Genomic DNA, 19,493 nt, shown 5'->3' on the forward strand with positions numbered 1-19,493 from the left:
AATTCCATAGTTGTGAAACTGCAGTTACCAAAATACATAATGATATTCTAATGATGATTGACAGCAAATCGAATGTTGTGCTTCTACTCTTAGATCTATCAGCTGCTTTCGACACCATAAACCATAACCTCCTTCTTACGAAACTCAAGAATGCGTATGGTATTACAGAACTAGCACTCAGCTGGTTACAATGTTACCTTAATAATCGCACATTCAAGGTTAAAGTAAAAAAAGCCACATCTTCTGAAGGCTATCTGGATATTGGTGTACCTCAAGGATCCATTTTAGGACCACTACTGTTCATATTGTATACCAGAGATCTTGAAGAAATTGTCACAAAATATGGTTTCTCGATACATTTGTATGCAGATGACACACAGGTGTACTTTACTTTTGATGTTCACAGTTCTAATCCTGATTTAACAGCTGTGAAAAATTGCTTTCTGGAGATAAAGCAATGGATGACAGTTAACTTCCTAAAACTGAATGATGAAAAAACAGAGTTCATTGATATAGGACCATATGTCAGCCCAATCCAGACAATGGATTTAGGAGACCTCTCAATCTGCCCTGTTAGCAAGGCCAAGAACCTGGGATTCCTTTTCGATCACCAAATGAATCTGGACTCTCAAATAAATGCTGTGTCCAAAGTATGTTATTTGAATCAAAGGGACTTATCAAGAATCGGTTCAAAGCTTTCCCATGAACTAAAAGTTCAGTTAGTTCACTCCAATATTCTCTGTTTCATAGACTACTGCAACTCAGTCTATTATGGTATAACAGAAAAGAATCTTCATAAGCTACAAAAGATACAGAACAATGCTGCTAGATTTATCTTTGGTCTTTACGGAAAAAAGATACGTGAACCTATCATGCCTTACCTCAAAAAGCTCCACTTTCTGCCTGTTCGGTTCAGAATTAAGTTCAAAATATCACTTCTGGTCTTCAAGTGTCTTAATAACATAGTCCCTCAGTACTTACAAGGACACGTCAATCTAAGGGAAGTACGAAGACAAAGTTCCAGACTAGATGATGACTTTTATTTGTTGAAAGTTCCTCCTGCTCCTCATTTCAGACGAACAGATGCTGCATTTATGTTTTGTGGACCAAAAATTTGGAATGAACTACCCTACTCAGTGAGATCATTATCATCTGTAGAATGTTTTAAAAATGCCCTAAAGACGTTTTATTTCCAACTAGCTTTTGATAATATTTCTAATATTTGTCCATAATGTCTGAACTGATATGAAAGTGCATAATTTTAGTAACTTCATACAAATATTTGTTCATAAATTCTGAACTGTTTAAAAAGTCCATAATCTTGCTATTTCAACACTAAGTCTCGCTTGAATGACTTTAATGTACATCTTTGTTGGGTATATTTTAATGTCGAAGCGTGTAATAAATGTTAGAATTTATTTATTTATTTATTTATTACTAACATTCCTCCCATTCCAGTGCATGTTATGTAAGAGAGAATGACAAGGTAGGAACAATTTCAAATTTCTGGTTTATTCTTCTGGCTAGATTTGTGGCTAGATTATCATATCATCTGCTGTACAAATTTCACTGCCAGAATTTGTCAATTGACATCCTAAAAATGTATCATTATATCATGTTACAGTGCATAGGTGTTATGAATATTGATGTAGCAAGTATAAATAAATCTGGATACTTGTGGAGAACCATATTTGTTTTGATATTTGACAGACGTTCTTTCCAAAGCAGTGATTGGTTAATTGATGTCACGTGTCAAAACAAACCTCCTCTTTTATTATTGTTACAATGTATAATGTATATGTATAATTATAATGTACCATGTAAAATGTATAATGTACAATTACAGCGGCCCAAAGACTCTAGGAGTTACCTCGGCTATCAGCACTGCCGAACCTAAACCTTTGGTAAGTAATTAATAATTACCCAATTTCTATTTACGTTAAGTTGATTATAAAAGGTTGAAATCGAAACCTTTCATTTGTTGGTAAAGTTAATTAAATAAAGTCTGTAAGTTTTCTCATTAAGTTGACTAAATAGAGTTAAACCCCTACCTTTAGTAATCCTATTGTAAGATCGATTTAATAGCGTTAAAAGTCAGAACACTTACACTTGTTTACCAAAATTAATAGATCTTGAAATTAGCTATTTTAAAATAAGCTATTTTGTGTTCAGGATATAAAGCTCAGTAACGATCTTGAAGATGTTCTACGAAAGTTTGACATATTCGAGCCAGAGAACGAACTAAACGAACGTATAAATGTTTTACAGCAACTAAATGCTTTGGCTAAGCAATGGATTATTGATCTTAGCATCCAGAGAGTAAGTTATTATTATATATTAGTGTAAATTAAGTTAACAATCAGATGGGACCATTTAGCCGAAAAGAAGACAAAGAAGAAATTTGGGTTCTTTTGCGATAGTCAAAACGCGACAACTAGCGCTGGATGGCGACAACTAGCGCTATCCAGCGCTAGTTGTCGCCATCCAGCGCTAGTTGTCGCGTTTTGACTATCGCAAAAGAACCGAAATTTGTATAATCGTTCTTGTTTCTTTGTTACTCCTTAATATGTACCTTCTATTGGTTGAGATTCAGATAATGAAAATTAGCTCAACTTTTATAAATTTAACAGATTATTCGGTTTTCATATCAGTAACAGGTGGAATCAAATGTATGTCAGGAAATCAATGTCAAACAAAACATTATCACAAAATTTTCAGAATATATCCAGGGGAATCGCTGAGCAAGTCGGTGGAAAGATTTTTACATTTGGTTCATACAGATTAGGAGTTCACACTCGAGGTAAAACTGAAGATGACGTCTTGTATTTTATTATGCTTACAATCATGATATCTAATCAAGATCATTGCTTATCATTAAGTTGGACATATTTTCAGTGTGCATTAATTTCGGACGGACGCAACAAAAACTTATTACTTTTGTGACGCGCGCTGACAACTTTGTATAAAAGTTGACAATACAGCCTATTTTCAACCAATTAGGCGCGCGCACGGACCGATTTATTTGTCTGAAAGTTACAATAATGACCTCATTAAATTCCCGCTATTATTTATTGCAGATAAGTGCGATTTTTGCCAATTTAGGTATTTTACTGACGAGTTTTACTCAGGAGCCGATATAGATACACTGCTTGTTGCACCACGCCACATCGACCGAGTTGATTTCTTTTCAACATTCTTTGAAGTATTGCAGGGTCATCCAAATGTTACTGACCTACGAGTAAATATATTATTTTTAACTTTACTGGGCTATTTTGAACATTCCAAAAGAAAAATTTACATCAACTTTAAAGCAAGCGATTTTCTTATGCTGTAATCCAATCACAATGTTAACAGGAATATTTACTAGGCTATCGAGGAAGCGTACGTGCCAGTCATGAAATTCCACTTCAAAGGAATTGAGGTAATTTACTCGAAAATAAGTTGTATTTTGTCTCAAAAATCTCACCACAAAATATCTTATTCCAACCATCATAAGTATGTTACCGATATATTACAACTAAATGTGTATTGTGCAGTTTGTGCATTGTTAAGCCGTCCCCCTTTGTAGATTGATCTGCTGTTTGCAAGACTAGCACTTCAGTCGATACCGGATAACCTTACGTTAGGAGACATAAACCTGCTTCAAAACCTGGATTACAAGTAAGATTTAGTTTTATCATGGTGTATGGTGGCCGGAGGTTGTATTGTATCCTTGTAATACCTTATCATGTTAAAAGCTAAATATAGCCTTGAATTGATGTTTAATGTTTATGATGACTATAGTTTCCAAAATGTTAATTTTGCTGCAATTATGGAAAAAACGTTTCGTTATTTTTAAAAGGAACTTTAAGCCTGTAACACGAGCAATCAAGATACAATCAACCCTATTTAATCAATAATAACCCTTCAATCAGCGATGATAATAATTTTTATTTATTTTCAGATGTGTCAAGAGTTTGAATGGTTGCAGAGTGACTGAGGATATCTTGACATTAGTGCCTAAAGCTGAGAGTTTCAGACTAGCTTTGAGAGCCATTAAACTTTGGGCCAAACGTAGGTTTTCATTTTCCAATTTTTGTAAGCTGTATAAGTAAGTCTACTTGTAAGTCGCCAATTTGATTACCTTAAAACAGATAACCCTGAACCAAATTAGAACCGAAACATTTGCAACAATAATATTTCATTTCACTCAGACTATGCTATCTTATTGCGGCAAAATGAAATTCTACAAAGCGTATTAAATATTATCTCAGGAAGAGGAACATACAGTAACAGTCTCGGGTTTCTTGGTGGCGTTTCCTGGGCTATCCTAATGGCTAGAGTCTGCCAGTTGTATCCAAAAGCCGCGCCTGCCACTTTAGTTCAGAAATTCTTCCTCGTTTTCGACCAATGGTCTGTTGTCTACTTGTGTAAGAGAATAGTTTTGAAAGAAAAAATGATTCTCACTTTTATTTTAACTCAGTCTAAAAATAGTCTAATTCGACAGGTTAGTTGCCACCTTCCAAGTTATTATCTTTGACTCCTTTCAGGAAGTGGCCTACCCCGGTGATGTTGCGACACCCTGAAGACATACCCTCTGCTAACCTCCCTTTCCCTGTTTGGGACTCCAGAAACAACCCTTCTGATAGGTCAGATGCTAAACACGTGACAGCTAATTGTTTAGACACGTAATCGGTTGCACGTGTAAGCTTACTGATAAATATCTGCTACAAAACAAATTTGCTTCACTTTTTATGTAGATCTATTTAAATACTAGGTTTCTACACATTTTAATTATTTCAGTAAAATAAACACTTTATTTTCAGTAAAATAAACACTTTATTTTCAGTAAAATAAACACTTTATTTTCAGTAAAATCAACACTTTATTTTCAGTAAAATAAACACTTTATTTTCAGTAAAATAAACACTTTATTTTCAGTAAAATCAACACTTTATTTTCAGTAAAATAAACACTTTATTTTCAGTAAAATAAACACTTTATTTTCAGTAAAATTAACAATTTATTTTCAGGGCTCACCTCATGCCCATTCTAACGCCCACTTTCCCTCAACAAAACTCTACCTTCAACGTAACCATCAGCACTAAAAACGTTATGGCTCAGGAGTTCAAAATAGGTAAGTTTAAAACGACACGTGTTTGGAGCTTCTGTTACTACGAAACCTCGTAAAAATTTATATGTTTTAAGAACCCCCTTCCAGTCAATTCTGCGATGGTATAACGTCGAGATAAATCAGCTATCAAGGTTTTTGGTAACGTAAATAAAATTTTATAGAAAAAAATACAACAACGGATAAAAAGGATCACACAAAACAAAAACGTGTCGGTGTTAAAAGAAATCACAATACTTGAGCACAATGGAATTTTGGGCACCTCAGTTTACTGTATAAATCATGCTCAGGTTGAACTTTGTTGTTGGAAATAATTTTACAAATGCTGAAGAGTAATGACCAACTGCTTGAAAGAACCCCGTTCAAGTGTATCATGAACTATAAAATATATTACTAACTATATATAATAGTAAACCGTTAACCAAGCCTCTACTAAGAACTTTTAATCTGTAATATTCTCTTTAACTTCAGATTTTTGCTCTCAAACAATTGGCAGCAACCGTTCACTTTAACAAAGGACGGTACTAGTTTTTAAAACCTTTTAACGTGCTAACATCATACACAGTACCTGTGTTAATCGCAGCCTGAACATCTGTATAGAAAGGTATTTGCTTACCCTCTACAGTCCTACCGTACACAAAATCAAATGCCAAATACTTTGTGTCCCACACCATTCCTGCCTCACTGATTGTCATGCGGTATTGACTGGCAGTGGTGAACCAGTTAGTGGTGATCCAGTTACCAGTTAAAGTCCTGCTGATAACGTCATTGTTCAGATAGGACTGCGTGAGACTGAGCACATGTTGATTGGTACTGCGACACTTACAATTGTCCAGGTCGAATAAGATCACGTGTCCCGCAGCCTTAAATACCTCTGTCACGTGCTCGAGATACTCTTTTTCTAGCTCAAAAGTGTCCAGAAGACCGCAGAGCTGGCGAACTGTCCGCGAGTTTGGTTCATTGTGTGAAACCCATGACATGAGAACCTCCATAATGTAGTAATTTGTTTCGGAGAAATCGCAGAATTGTTTGATCATGTCTTCATTAAAACTCTTCCATGACGTTAGTATATCCTTCTCGTCTGGCCTGATGTTATGTAATTTGTTTGTTTCTGATTCTTGTAATGTGCATTTCTTCAGATTTTGGACAATTTTCAGCTGTTCTTTACGTAGATTTAGGTCTTTGATTTTCCCGAAGAAAGACGACATTTCGTCTTGTTGGCAGTCTGCAAAAGCTTCGGCGTATATTTCATAACTTTCGTACTGTTGAAATGGTGCTAAGATTTCGTCTATATTTGATTGATCTATCAACAAAACAAAACAATTTATAAGCTTCTTGGCTAGACTCCTATTCTTCATCATGTCCAGGATTGCTTTGGTACCCACAGTTGTGTTCATGTCAGCCACAAATTCATCAAGTGTTTCCGCTGAAAGTTTGTTCACGATACTTTCAAGCGGCCAAACGAAATCTACATCATTGTCGGAACAAAACGATTCAGCAAACTTGCTAACATTGTTGCAAACCTTCGCAGTGTCCTTCAAACTATCCTCATCGATGTTATCTGCTAGATATTCCAGTCCTTGCTCTATCAAATCTCTCAGTTCGAACTGGATCCCAAACTTTATTATTTCCTCACAATTCTCTCTAGTGAGCACCACACTGCCACCATGTAGAATTATCAAACATTCCTCAACAAACTCGTAGTTATCCAGCAGCAACTCCTCCTCATTACAATTACCCTTCTGGAACATTCTCTCAAAAACTTGACTGTGTTGAGATATGAGAGCTCCGCTTACATTGAGTGTTCCTGTGTTTGTTATTATCTTAACAGTGTGACGTGTGGTAGTGTGTAGTAACCTTGTGAAGTCTGTGTCGAAGTTCTTTATCCGCGCTGTCATGACTTCCTCTACAGAGTTACAATAATAATGTTATAGTTAATTTATCAATGTTTTATTACATGTTTTAGAAAAGTACAATATTTATATTAGAATCAGCTTAATTTTGTAATAATATATATTTCCAACATATAGAGCACTGTATTAACTCACAAAGTTTAAACACTACACTACACTACACTACACTACACTACACTACACTACACTACACTACACTACACTACACTACACTACACTACACTACACTACACTACACTACACTTTATAAACTTAAAACTTTGAGTTATCTCATTTTAATTGAATAGAGAATTGTTAACTAAAATATACTGGACAGTCTTAAAATAAGAAAGTGAAACATCGGTGTGATCCAGAGTGGAAATTTAAGTTAAATGATGTTACAACTTTTGGAGAACCAAAATATTTTACATGCAAAAAATCAACCATACTAACTTAGTATTTCTGTAAAGTTAAAAGTCGAAATCTGAGCTCCATTTCCACCTAACTGTACGCATTAAACAAGGGCGATAAAACATGCTCTACTACTGATAACAGTGTCAAGTTTTCTTCCGAGGAATGAACATTTTCCTCATATTCTACTTTAATTTACCATGAAGTGGTGTGAATACAAAACTCACCATGTCACAATCATGCTTAAAGTTATGACACAAAATCCAAAAAGCTGTACTATTCAAATTGTTTACCGTTATCAATAATTTTATCCCTTTTCGGAAGTCTTATGGGTTTCTGGATATGATGCTTATCTATATTAGTCAATCAGTAAGTTGATTATTTATTATATTAATTAATTAGTTAATAACTCTATCTGTCTCTCCAGGTTTAGGTGTCTGCGAGGACGTATTTTCTGGTAAAACCGACTGGAATTCCCTCTTCGAACCCTCAGACTTCTTCCACAGATACAAGCACTACATTATCATACAAGCTATGGGTGCTGACAATAAAGGTATTTAAATAATTACATAATAGTAACTAAATAACTTCATTGTTTACTACCCTTGTCACATTTCAATAAAAAGATTGATGTGAATTGAACGATTCTTTATAAAGATAATATCAAAAATGTAGATTGATTTTTTGTAATGCAGCCTCAGTTTTACACAACATCAGCGCTTATCTAAGAAACAAGGTTATATTTCCGTCACTATATTTCACTATATTTCACTATATTTCACTATATTTTCACTTCAGAGCATCTCGAGTGGATCGGTTTAGTGGAGTCTAAGATAAGGATCCTGGTAGGGAATTTGGAGCGATGCCAATACATTGAGTCTGCCCACATTAACCCCACTGGCTACACTCACGTGGATAAGGAGCTCTACCCATTTACTACACAGGTTATTAATTGATTAAATTAAATACGACAATCACCATAGCAACAAGTTTACATTACACTGGTGAACCATTTGAAAACAAGTGGACAGACTGTTTGAATCACATTCCTATCTATTAATATTTATTCTAAATAATAGATTGTTTTTATGATCAACAAATAAAAATAAACTGGAATTAAGATAAATCTATTGTTTAATTAATTAATTTTTACAATAGTTACAAGTTAATACAACCCTGTGGTATTAGAGAGAGAGTTACCATCTTCCTATTCTCCCTTCTCAACAACCCTTGCAACTGACAATATGATATGATTCTCCCATCATGCTAAAATCTCTACACCCAATTATCTCCCAATTATTTCCCAATTATCTCCCAGTGGTTAATTGGACTGAGTATAGCGAGACCGACTGATTCGACCCAGCCAATCGCCCTAGACCTGACTGAGCCGATCCAGCGTTTTGTCAGCGTTGTTTATCAGGTAATGGTGGCGTGCTATAGCGGCATGCTATGGTGGCGTGCTATGGCGGCATGCTATGGCCGATGGCGGCATGCTATGGCGGCATGCTATGGCCGATGGCGGCATGCTATGGCGGCATGTTATGGTGGCGTGCTATGGCGGCATGCTATGGCGGCGTGCTATGGCCGATGGCGGCATGCTATGGCGGCGTGCTATGGCGGCATGCTAAAATAAGCCTCCGGTTACGTAGCGCGACATACGACATTCACATTTTATGATACGTTATAACTTTACAAGTTTCAAATCAGGCAATTTTGCTTTCCATTTGAAAGATTTTCAATTACACCGAGTCAAAACCCCTTCACCTATTTTAAAATTGAAACCAGGTTATCTCAGGTTGCTACTAATAATTCAAAAGTAACGGAGTCTATGCAAGTAAAAGCGCAACACGTTAAGAAAAGGCAACTCTCGGAGTACATCTCACCTGCCATATTAAAACAGGGTAATTAATAATTAGTAATTAATAGCGCTTAATTAATTGTACAATTTCAAATGCTTTTTCAACCAAATTATTGTGAGATATTCTTTGTAATTAGTAGCCTTAACTTGGTTGAAGGCCGGTTAATAGCCTACGATTGCCTGTTAATAGCTGGTTAATAACCGGATAATAGCCGGCTTATATCAGTAGTGTAACCAACTCTTCCCAGGGAGAAAACGGAATAAGAAGAGTAGTTTATCTTTGTTGGACGGATCTAATAACACAATGGGCTCATCTTTTAACGACAGCATCAAGTGAGATTACCCATCATACCTTACATACCTTTTATAAAAGGTATGTAATACCTTACATACCTAAGTACATACCTTACATACCTTACATACCTTACATACCTTACATACCTTACATACCTTACATAACTTTATGCTTGATGACTTATATATATATATGCGATGACGACACGCTATACTTAATGACGAGGACGTTACGTTTCTCTTGATGACGCGTGACTTACCGCCTATTTCAGGAGTGTAAACACGAGCAGTACAGTACTTCCAGAGCGGGGAGAGAAGCGGTTGAGCGAAGTGCACGCCTCACAGGAACCAGCCAAAAAGCAGCGTTCTGATACGGAAACGTCACGTGATGGTACACGTGACTCGGAGAACGTGCATAGCAACGTGCATAGCAACGAGGAAGTGCGCAAGCGGCCAGATAACCAGTGTTTCTCGTGAGGGTGGGACACTGGCTTACTGGTCACTAGTAGTCAGAGGTCAAGGTGCGAGTGCAATGTTACATAGTGCACGTGTAGCGTTACACCGTGCACTTTTAGTGTTACACGAGCAGCGTTACATCGTGCACTTTTAGTGTAACATCGTGCACTTTTAACGTTACGTCATGCACGTTTAGCGTTAAATCGTGCACTTTCAGCATTAGATCGTGCACGTGCAGCGTTAAATCGTGCACGTGCAGCGTTAAATCTTGCACGTGCAGCAGAGAGTGGACTGTACCGGACAAGTTTACAGATATTTAATATTAGGTTTGCAATTCGCGAGGTTGACGTCCATAGAATAGATTGCTTATTTTTGGTAGAGTCGCATATACATTTCCTCAGTTAGAAAAATATATATGTTCTTGTTGGTGATTAAACTTTAAACCACCAGCTCCATCAAAAGTATCAGATCAACTACCGAAAATAGCCAGTTGTTCTAGATTTGATATAAACAGTGTTGCTATGGTTACTTACATATTGAACTGTGTTACGTTGATATTGGTTTTGTGACTATTAAATAGTTATAAGTATAACCAGCTCGTCGAAATATATAATTATCATCATTAATACTATGTTATTAATTAATTAATTAATAAGATTAATTAATTGATTAATACTATGCTATTCTATTTATGAGCTATTTTTATCATACGTCTTTGAGAACCCCTTCTCTTAAATTCACAGAAAATTTTGCTCTTTCATCAAATAATTTAATAACGAATTGAGTTGTAGGTTGTGCACTTTTAACATTATCGATCTCTTAAACTTTGTGGAAATGAAGGGGTTCATCAAGACAAACATTTATTGTGATTAATGAAACAGAAAAAGAAAAGTTTAAAAAAAGTTTTAAAACTACGTTTTTATACAGAAAAATACGGTAACGAGTGAAGAAGAGAGAAAGAGTTACCCAGATTTTGCGTTGGATTCAATTTAAAATTCAGTTATTTTCCTGATATTAAGCCACGATAAATTTGCCTATCCTTCAAATTTTCCTGCCAGTTTCTGTGTTGTTTCGGTTGGTGATTACCATCACTTTGTGGCGTTGAGTTTTAATTATCTGATTTTGATAGGTGGGGAGGGGGGTTTGGGAATAGGTAGCAATTGGGGGCTTGGTTAGGACTTGGGTTAAAGGTTTAGGGCTAGGATTAATTTTAACATTGTAGTGAACAAAATATCAGGCAGGACGATGTAAGCCGTTTTAAGTTGGTAGATTTTTGAGTCCTAGTTTCTTAATGAGCCAATTGATTTCATAATTATCTAATTAATTTACTTATGTGCATTTTCGACTGGTCTCGATAGTATGTTGCGTTTGTCTTTTAGATATGCCACTTTATTTCATGACCGATGTTTTTATTTCAGTGACAGTTTACCTAACAAGAAGGAACAAAATGGAACAACCCTAATCTGTCTAATATATTCAAAAATTCTAAATTTTAAATAAAATTCTAAATATGACATTAATTATCATTAATTCTGATCTGAACACTTTTGCAAGCAGTAAGACTCCATGTTAAAAGTTCAAAATAACAGTTTAATTCAATTATCAGATTAATTAAAACTAAATGTAACTTTCTTTACCTCAGAGACAGATGGGTTGACCCACTTAGTTTGACGAATAATTGTAATGTTAAATTGAATACTCAGGTCCTGAAAGTTCTAATTTCGTGTTATGTGGGAATATGTAGGTGTAATTTGTAATTACAGTTTTGGTTACCAGTGGTTACCAATATTTACCAGTCCCTGTATGATTTTAAATAAAAGTGGTGGATTGCGCGGCGGGGGAGTAGATATTATATCATGTTTATGACTGGTCGGTTTTTGTCCGACTTTATTTGTCTTTTGTACTTCCTCAATTCAGAATGTTATTTGGTCGAAAAATTGAGTTTTTATTTTTCACTTCTTCTAGATCATAGATTCAAAAAACAGTTTGCTATAAGTCTAACCAGAGCCCATGCGCAAAACTGCAAATAAAAGGAGTTTGTTTACTATACTATATACTAGTGATACAAGGGCACGTCAAGCCGGTTACAAGGCACTAAAAGACAAGGCTTGGCTATTCACTTTAATTTCTGGAGAGAGACAAATCACGTGTTATAAATATTCCTCTCTTATTTTAATATCCCTTCAGATAGTCCGCGATTATACCTAGCTTGCTAGTCTATTGCTCGGCGCTCGCTCATCTCTTGTTCAGAAAGCTTGAAAAGAACGCCGCACACAGGGACTGGCTTGCCAGGTAAATTAATTAATTAATTAAATAGTCCGATAAAGTAGTTAAATTAGATATTGAATTTGATTGTAGCGCGATGCACTACTGGGCCGCGCGCGCATCCAATAATGCTTTTCGCAACCACACGTATGCAGATCGGCGAGATGCGAAGGATTGACATCGTGAATCAACCTAATTGATAGTGATCATAAATAGCGATTGGCGAATACATTCGAGTCGAGTGTAAATTAATTCATCTGAAGAGACATATTGGATTCTAGGGAACGTTTGCATGTAACGTCTTCAGATAACCACGAGTCTTCGCGTACTACTACTAGTAGTAGTACGTAGTAGTACTAAGCTACTACTACGTGACGCGCGGCGCGCGCTTTAACTGCAGGCGCGAGGGCTAGCTCTGTCATGTTAATGGTTAGAGCATCATGTAACGTCAGGGATGTGAGTTTGGTGATACTGACGGTTGGAAGAGGGTTAGCACTGCAATCAGTAATGTCAAACAAAGAATTTAACACCTAACAGAATTCCTCAAGATTGCGATTGACACAAGGCTCTCTCCATGCACATTAACTATTGTTAATGGTCTGGCCCGGCGCGCGTTCACGGGTGATACTCGTAAAATATCTGTTCCATATATTGGACCGTCGACGAGTTCAACTCGGCGCGCGTCCTGGTAGGTTGTAAACATACAATTAGGCAGTGCGCCATCGACAATAAGACGCACGCGCTGACCATTGAATGGTTTTTTAGCTCTTATTTCGGCCAGCACATTATTTTGGAAACAATCGAAAAGTTATAATACTAGTCCCATATAACATCTTTGTTGAAATTTGGTCAGCTTACGTAAACACTTATATTTTACTGAACCTAATTTAGTTTGAGTAATTTCGATGGTCAGCAGGTCAGAATTTGAGTTATCAACGAATTTATACCTATTTTGTCATTTTTAGACCTCTTAATCAAGGCCAATCTCTCCCAACTAAATTAGGTTCGGTAGTTAAGTATGATTGAAAGGTTCTGACAAATTTTCAGCATGATTCATGTTCAGGAACCAAAGATATGACAGAATAATACGACAAAAATCAACGAATTTCGTCAAATTACGCGACTTTTACACCTAATTTTGCTCCAAAAGCAGCGCACCATCAAATATGGCACCTAGGCGAAACTCACTGATCATTCCAAAAAGGTATAATAAATTTGGTACTGTGAAAATTCTCACAGTCTCTAGAAAACGATGGTACAAAACTTTTGAAAATCCGAGCAAGTTTATTTTTATCGTGCACCGCCTAATACAATTAACGAGTGATACTCGTAAAATATCTGTTCCATATATTGACGAGTCCAACTCGGCGCGCGTCCTGGTAGGTTGTAAACTTAAAAACATAAAAGCGCCAAGTTGGACTCGTCGACAGAATATGGTATATAGAACAGATATTTTACGAGTATCACCCGTTAAATATAATACTAATATGTGTTTCGGTGTACCTAATTTTGTTTACACTTGGTCACTTGTTAAGGCATGTAAGGTCATTTGGCGAATTTGTTTTGTAAAAAAATAATGCATTGTGTAAAAATAATTGAAAGTTTATTATTATTAAGAAACTGTTTACACCATTAAAATATTCAAAACCCCTAAAAGAAATCAAGTCATCCTAAAATGGTGATCAGTACAGATCAAAACAGCTAAAGTAAAAATTTGTTTCTCCAAGCAACTTTATCATCGGCTGATATCTTAAGCTTATTAAGATCATTCAAAGAGTTAAGTTTTAAACCTCTACGGGTCAAATCATTCACAATAATCTTGAACAAATTCTTACGATGCGCCCTTTACAGTTTGTTGTGACAGCAAATTTTAACGCTAATGCAGCGGGGGAGTCATCAGCACTACGCAAAATATGACCTAGGAGCTTCCGCCTTGCTTTATATAGGGACACGATCTGATAACTTTACTGAGTTACATCTTAGGTATAAGTTTGCATTCGATATTGTTCTATGAGGCCAATAAATGTTCAGTAATGATCTAAGGTGTTTTCTATATATATGGCAAATGTCTAGTTTATTGATTTAAAAAAAAAATGTTTCGCAATAAAAATTAAATGTATTTTGTTCCTAGATGAGATTCGATGCAAACTGCAAAGAGAGTGTGATATATTTATTCGTACAGATTCAGACAACAATTACAAGTGTGAACAATGGACGTTATACAATAAGAATATTTAAGTGGATGTGTGTCAATTTTGCATGCATCCGCCCATTATTTCTTCTGTGCAAGAAACAGTCGTGCAGGTGAGAGCATTGTATTAATTGATCAGCCCCCCCATACAATTGCACCTTATATTAACCGAGATGAGATTCAAAAAGAGTGTGATATTATACTTTTCGTACAGATTCAGACAACAATTACAAGTGTGAACAATGGACGTTATACAATGGTTGTGCACTATCCAGAGCCGTCTCGCGTGCATGGCGCTTGCAGTAGCGAAACAAGCGCGTCACACAGTACGCGTAGACTCATGGCTAGACGTGAATACAATGGGAATATTTAAGTGGATGTGTGTTAATTTTTCATGCATCTGCCCATTATTTAAAGAAGCATTATGTCGGTCTTTGAAACCAGGCGAGTTTTAGAAATTTATTGAATCATGAATTGGTTGCTGCTGGTGCTTCTACCAAGTTTACCTTTTCTTTCTAAATGTAAGTATTACTATTATATAATGTGCCATATCTATATCTTTTTCGTTGATTTATGTCCGTGCCAAAATACTTAAGCATTTAGAAATAGAAGCTTGATTAATACCTATACTTTATTTTTCCCTCTTCGTCTTTCTCCTTTGATGCTGATTATGTTACATGAGTTTTGAGAACCAAATGTTATTATTGATTATTTTGCGTTTTTTTATATAAAAATTGCGAAATTTATGTAACTGAAATTGTAGATGTATTTTCGGAAGCTGATTCCGAATCACCCCCCATGACATAGGGTTAAAATGCTCCCCTGACGAGGTATAGGCGAAAAAACTGTCTCGATCACGTGATATGACCGTATAAGGAAGTTAGTCTAATTTCTCGTTAGGGTTACTGTTAGGGTTTCAGCATATGCTTTTGTTAAGGTTTGGGTTAGGGTTAGGGTTGGGATCAGATAAGATTAAGAGGGTTAGGGTTTCGAATAGTTGTTCAGGACCAGCTAAAGAACGGGTTGAAAAAGTCACGTGACAGTCGAGTGTAGAGTGATTAATCATCATCCAAAAATATTCACTCAGGTAAAGAAACATTCTACTTGGTTAACAGTAAGGGAGCACAAGTAACGAATGGATTTGGTTTATTATCCGTTCAGATTGGCAATAACTCAGGACTCGTCTCATTTGATGGTCTTGACCGACTCGATAAATTCTGTCTGGTGGACTACATTTGCCAAACGATGGGGTACAAGTTTGCATACGGTTCTTTCGAGTATCAGAAACCATTTGACAAAAAAACTAAATGGACGACTAATCGTTTTATAATTGAAAACGTTTCCTGTTCTGTGAATCACAATGACACTGCTTACCGAATTAGATTAAATCCGTCTGCGTCAGCCCCTCTTAGTAAAAGTGTACATGTTACCAATCATTTGTTTTGCGGTCCTTTTGAGGGTGCCTGTCCTATTTCGGAGAGGAATAACTTCCTTAAAAGAATTTGTTTGAAAGATTTTGGCTTCACAGTATTTCAATGTCCCTACTCTGACACAGTATACATGTCGGATCCTGTAAATGTAAATGAGTTTACCACATTCAGCTCAGTCTGTGACAATGACCCTACATTCTATCAATATTGTGGCATCAAAGATTCACATATCTTAACTACCACTACTGCACTTTGTGACAAATACGTATGTGCAATTGATAAAAATCTTACCTCGGCCTCATTTTATGTGAACACTGGCATTCCAGCCATAACTGCTTCACTAGACATGCTCTGTTATTTAATATCAGATATTTCGAATGAAAATAATTATATTTATAATTACAATTATATTTATAAATCCATTCATGCACGAGGCTGTTATAATATCGATCTACCGGAAAACATCTGTGCTACTGAAACCGAAACCGGAAATTTAGTTCAGTTAAGAAGCGGCCTAAAAGTTGGCAAGCCCTCGGTATGCAATGGACGGTGTGATGCGCACTACATGTGTGAGGACGAGGCTTTCTGTGGCGGTTATCTGTACGGTATGTACTGCATTGGCTGGGAGCAAGTACTCAAATACATCAAACCAAATGAAGTGTGCAATGGCCATCCATCTTATCATTGCGAAAACAATGAAGATGAACTGAACTGTCCTAACCCTGACTCTCTGTCCAGTCAAGATAAATGCCCAAAGTTCTCTAATCTAAAATATTCCTCAAAACAAATTTTTTCTCTTGTTCCAATTTTAAATAATACGAGATGCAGCGCTCCGTCAGCACTTGACGTGCACTCAAATACATTATATATTGATCCAATTTGTGCTAACTTCCTGGATCAAACCAACTGTACGGACACAAACCGTTCAAGAGTGAACTGCGATATCGGAGGTCATCGATCAACCGTATCTAAATTTTATGTGTGTCATGGTGAACAAAACGTTCCAGCATTATGCGACAACGGAATAGACCAGGTCTGTGAAAAGGTATCTCTCACTTGTGGGGTACATAAACACCAACTGTGTGATGGCATTGAGGATTGCCCTAATGGGGCTGACGAGAAATTGGTTATCTGTTTATCCATGTCGGAGAAGGTATGTAACAGAGCCTATAAGCACGAGCAGGCACTGGAAATACCCTTGAAATGGGTGAGAGATGGTGTGGAGGATTGTTTAGACGGAATGGATGAGGAGGATGGGTGGCAAACTTGTGGTTTTGGTGTGACTAAACGATATGTAGTTTCAGTCGATGAACTGTGCAAGGAGGTTTTTCTTTGTAAACATGATCAGGCAGCTTTCATCGAGTTCAGAGATCTTTGTGACGGAATTGATACCTGTGGTCACGAAAGGAGAATGTGTGAGATATCGCATATGGTCAGTCAAACATTTGACAAAGCAATGACTGTTAAAAAATCAGCTGAATCAGTGACAATATTACTGTATTGTTTGCCTGGTCTTGAGAGTCTGCAGGAACTAGCAAACCAATGTGTTAGCATTGAAGTCAATCTTTCGGGGCTTGACGTCTTCGGAGTACAAACCTTTTCGTCAGTTGTCCGCCCTAATACAATTGTTAACTGTGACTATACCTTTGGAGAAATTTACCTAATATTGAGTTGCGCAGGGTTTTGCGAAGACTCGATTTGCCCTTTGAAAAACAAAATACAATACAATTCTTGCCCTCAACAATATCTCAAAAGAATTTACACAGTTGCTGACAACAATTTTCTTTCATTCGTAACCAAATCAGGAAATGAGTATAAAAATGACTTTTTCCGTTGTGACAATAACGTTTGCTTGAACTATGATAAAGTTTGCAATGTGGTAGATGATTGTGGAGATGGTTCTGACGAACAACACTGTACCAATGTGTTTATGTGTAAATCTAAAGAGCAGCTGATCCCAATAACCGAAAAGTGCGATGGTGAGATTGACTGTCTTGACTTCTCGGACGAATGTAACTATGATTGTGGCAGAGAAATCATACAGAGCCCATTCCTGAAGCTCTTATGTTGGTGTCTGGCCCTTTTTGCAATTGCTCTGAATATGATTTCGGTTTACCGAACTTCGACAGACTTTAATAAAGAAATGTCAAAAGCGGCTCTTAACAATAAGATGCTGATACTTCTCATTAATGTGGGAGACCTGTTGATTGGAGCGTATCTACTTCATATTGCAGTTATGGACACGATAATCTATGGGAGTAGCTACTGCTTTGAACAACTGAATTGGCTATCAATTGTTCATTGTAACATAATTGGTGTCATCAGCACAATTGGTTACGAAATGTCCCTATTATCCATGACAACTCTTGGCATAACCAGGCTGATGGAAATAAAAAATGGGACACGGATCAGTAGTGAAGTCTCAAGGTCGGCTATTCGGAACATTTGTTTAATAACAACGGTTATCGTTCTGATGTCTATTGCTATAGCCGTAGTCCCTTTGGTGCCTCAATTTGAAGACTTCTTTGTCAATGGCATGACCTATGACCCTTCAGTAAAACTTTTTATCGGAGCTCCTGGGAAAAAAATCCATCATGATCTGCTACAGGAGTACTATGGAAAAATAAAGGAGAAAAATCTTAAATGGAAATCGATTAATGATCTAGTTGATGGCATGTTTTCCAATTATTATGGAGTAGATGTACTTGGTCGAAAGAGGCTGAAATTCTACGGCAATGAAGGGGTTTGTCTTTTCAAATTCTTTGTTAAAAAAGACGATCCCCAAAGAATTTATGCGTGGGTTGTCATTTCAATGAACATGATTTGCTTTGCAATAATCTCAGTATGTTACATCTTCATTAATATCTGGGCACGTGCCACTTCCAAAGTGCTCACTCAGGAGAAAGCAGGACATAAGATCAGGAAAAGAAACAGAAGATTACAGCGGAAAATATCACTCATCATTGGGACAGACTTCATTTGCTGGCTACCGGTTACCATAGCTTCTGGTCTACATTCGGCGGCCGTTATAGACGCCACTAGCTACTATGCCCTTATCTCTATAGTCTTCCTTCCAATCAACTCTGTCATCAACCCTGTACTTTATAATGATTTCTTTTCCGTGCTTTTGGAGAGATTTTATGAAAAAGTGGACGGAATTTGTTTCCAAAAAAGAACCGAAGAACCATCAGTACTATTGAATAAGATTGTGAAGGTCAAATAATAGAGATGCATGAAACTATTAAGACCTATCATGAAATACCACTCAATAAAAACTATACAATTTTTTGATTATGCAGATCGGTTATAAAACGTTCATTCTACTATTTTGTGATTTTGACTGACAGTCTGATTTTCTTCCCTCATTGACAAAGCTTTAAAGCGTTGAGACTTGAGGGTGAAAAACTTCGCCTTTCCTGGCAATAGCTGTTTAAAAAATGAAAAGCCGTATTTTCTTTCTTTTCTGACTGGATTCCTAACCACTTTTTAAATTTATGCCACTGGGTATCTATAATCAAATTTCTGTGCAATTCTAAGACGAATTGCATGTGTTATTAAAGGGTTGCGTGTGGGCAGTTACTTCTGG

The 19,493-nt window shown here is 36.6% G+C and overlaps 1 protein-coding gene across 1 annotated transcript; it reads left to right on the plus strand.

Moving 5' to 3' along the window:
• Window positions 1–1,451: 1,451 nt before the first annotated feature.
• LOC134824103 (poly(A) polymerase type 3-like) lies at window positions 1,452–10,896 on the plus strand. The gene is made up of 17 exons (XM_063835827.1): window positions 1,452–1,486; window positions 1,847–1,904; window positions 2,173–2,319; window positions 2,719–2,800; window positions 3,129–3,238; window positions 3,368–3,421; window positions 3,569–3,660; window positions 3,944–4,053; window positions 4,254–4,392; window positions 4,530–4,628; window positions 5,013–5,116; window positions 7,841–7,966; window positions 8,212–8,357; window positions 8,732–8,833; window positions 9,209–9,314; window positions 9,520–9,604; window positions 9,838–10,896. Exons 1-17 carry the CDS (start codon window positions 1,479–1,481, stop codon window positions 10,040–10,042), a joined length of 1,773 nt encoding a protein of 590 aa, XP_063691897.1. The 5' UTR covers window positions 1,452–1,478; the 3' UTR covers window positions 10,043–10,896.
• Window positions 10,897–19,493: the final 8,597 nt, after the last annotated feature.

Source organism: Bolinopsis microptera, chromosome 12 (assembly GCF_026151205.1).
Source record: "Bolinopsis microptera isolate Bmic1 chromosome 12, MBARI_Bmic_1.0, whole genome shotgun sequence".
Taxonomy (NCBI): domain Eukaryota; kingdom Metazoa; phylum Ctenophora; class Tentaculata; order Lobata; family Bolinopsidae; genus Bolinopsis; species Bolinopsis microptera.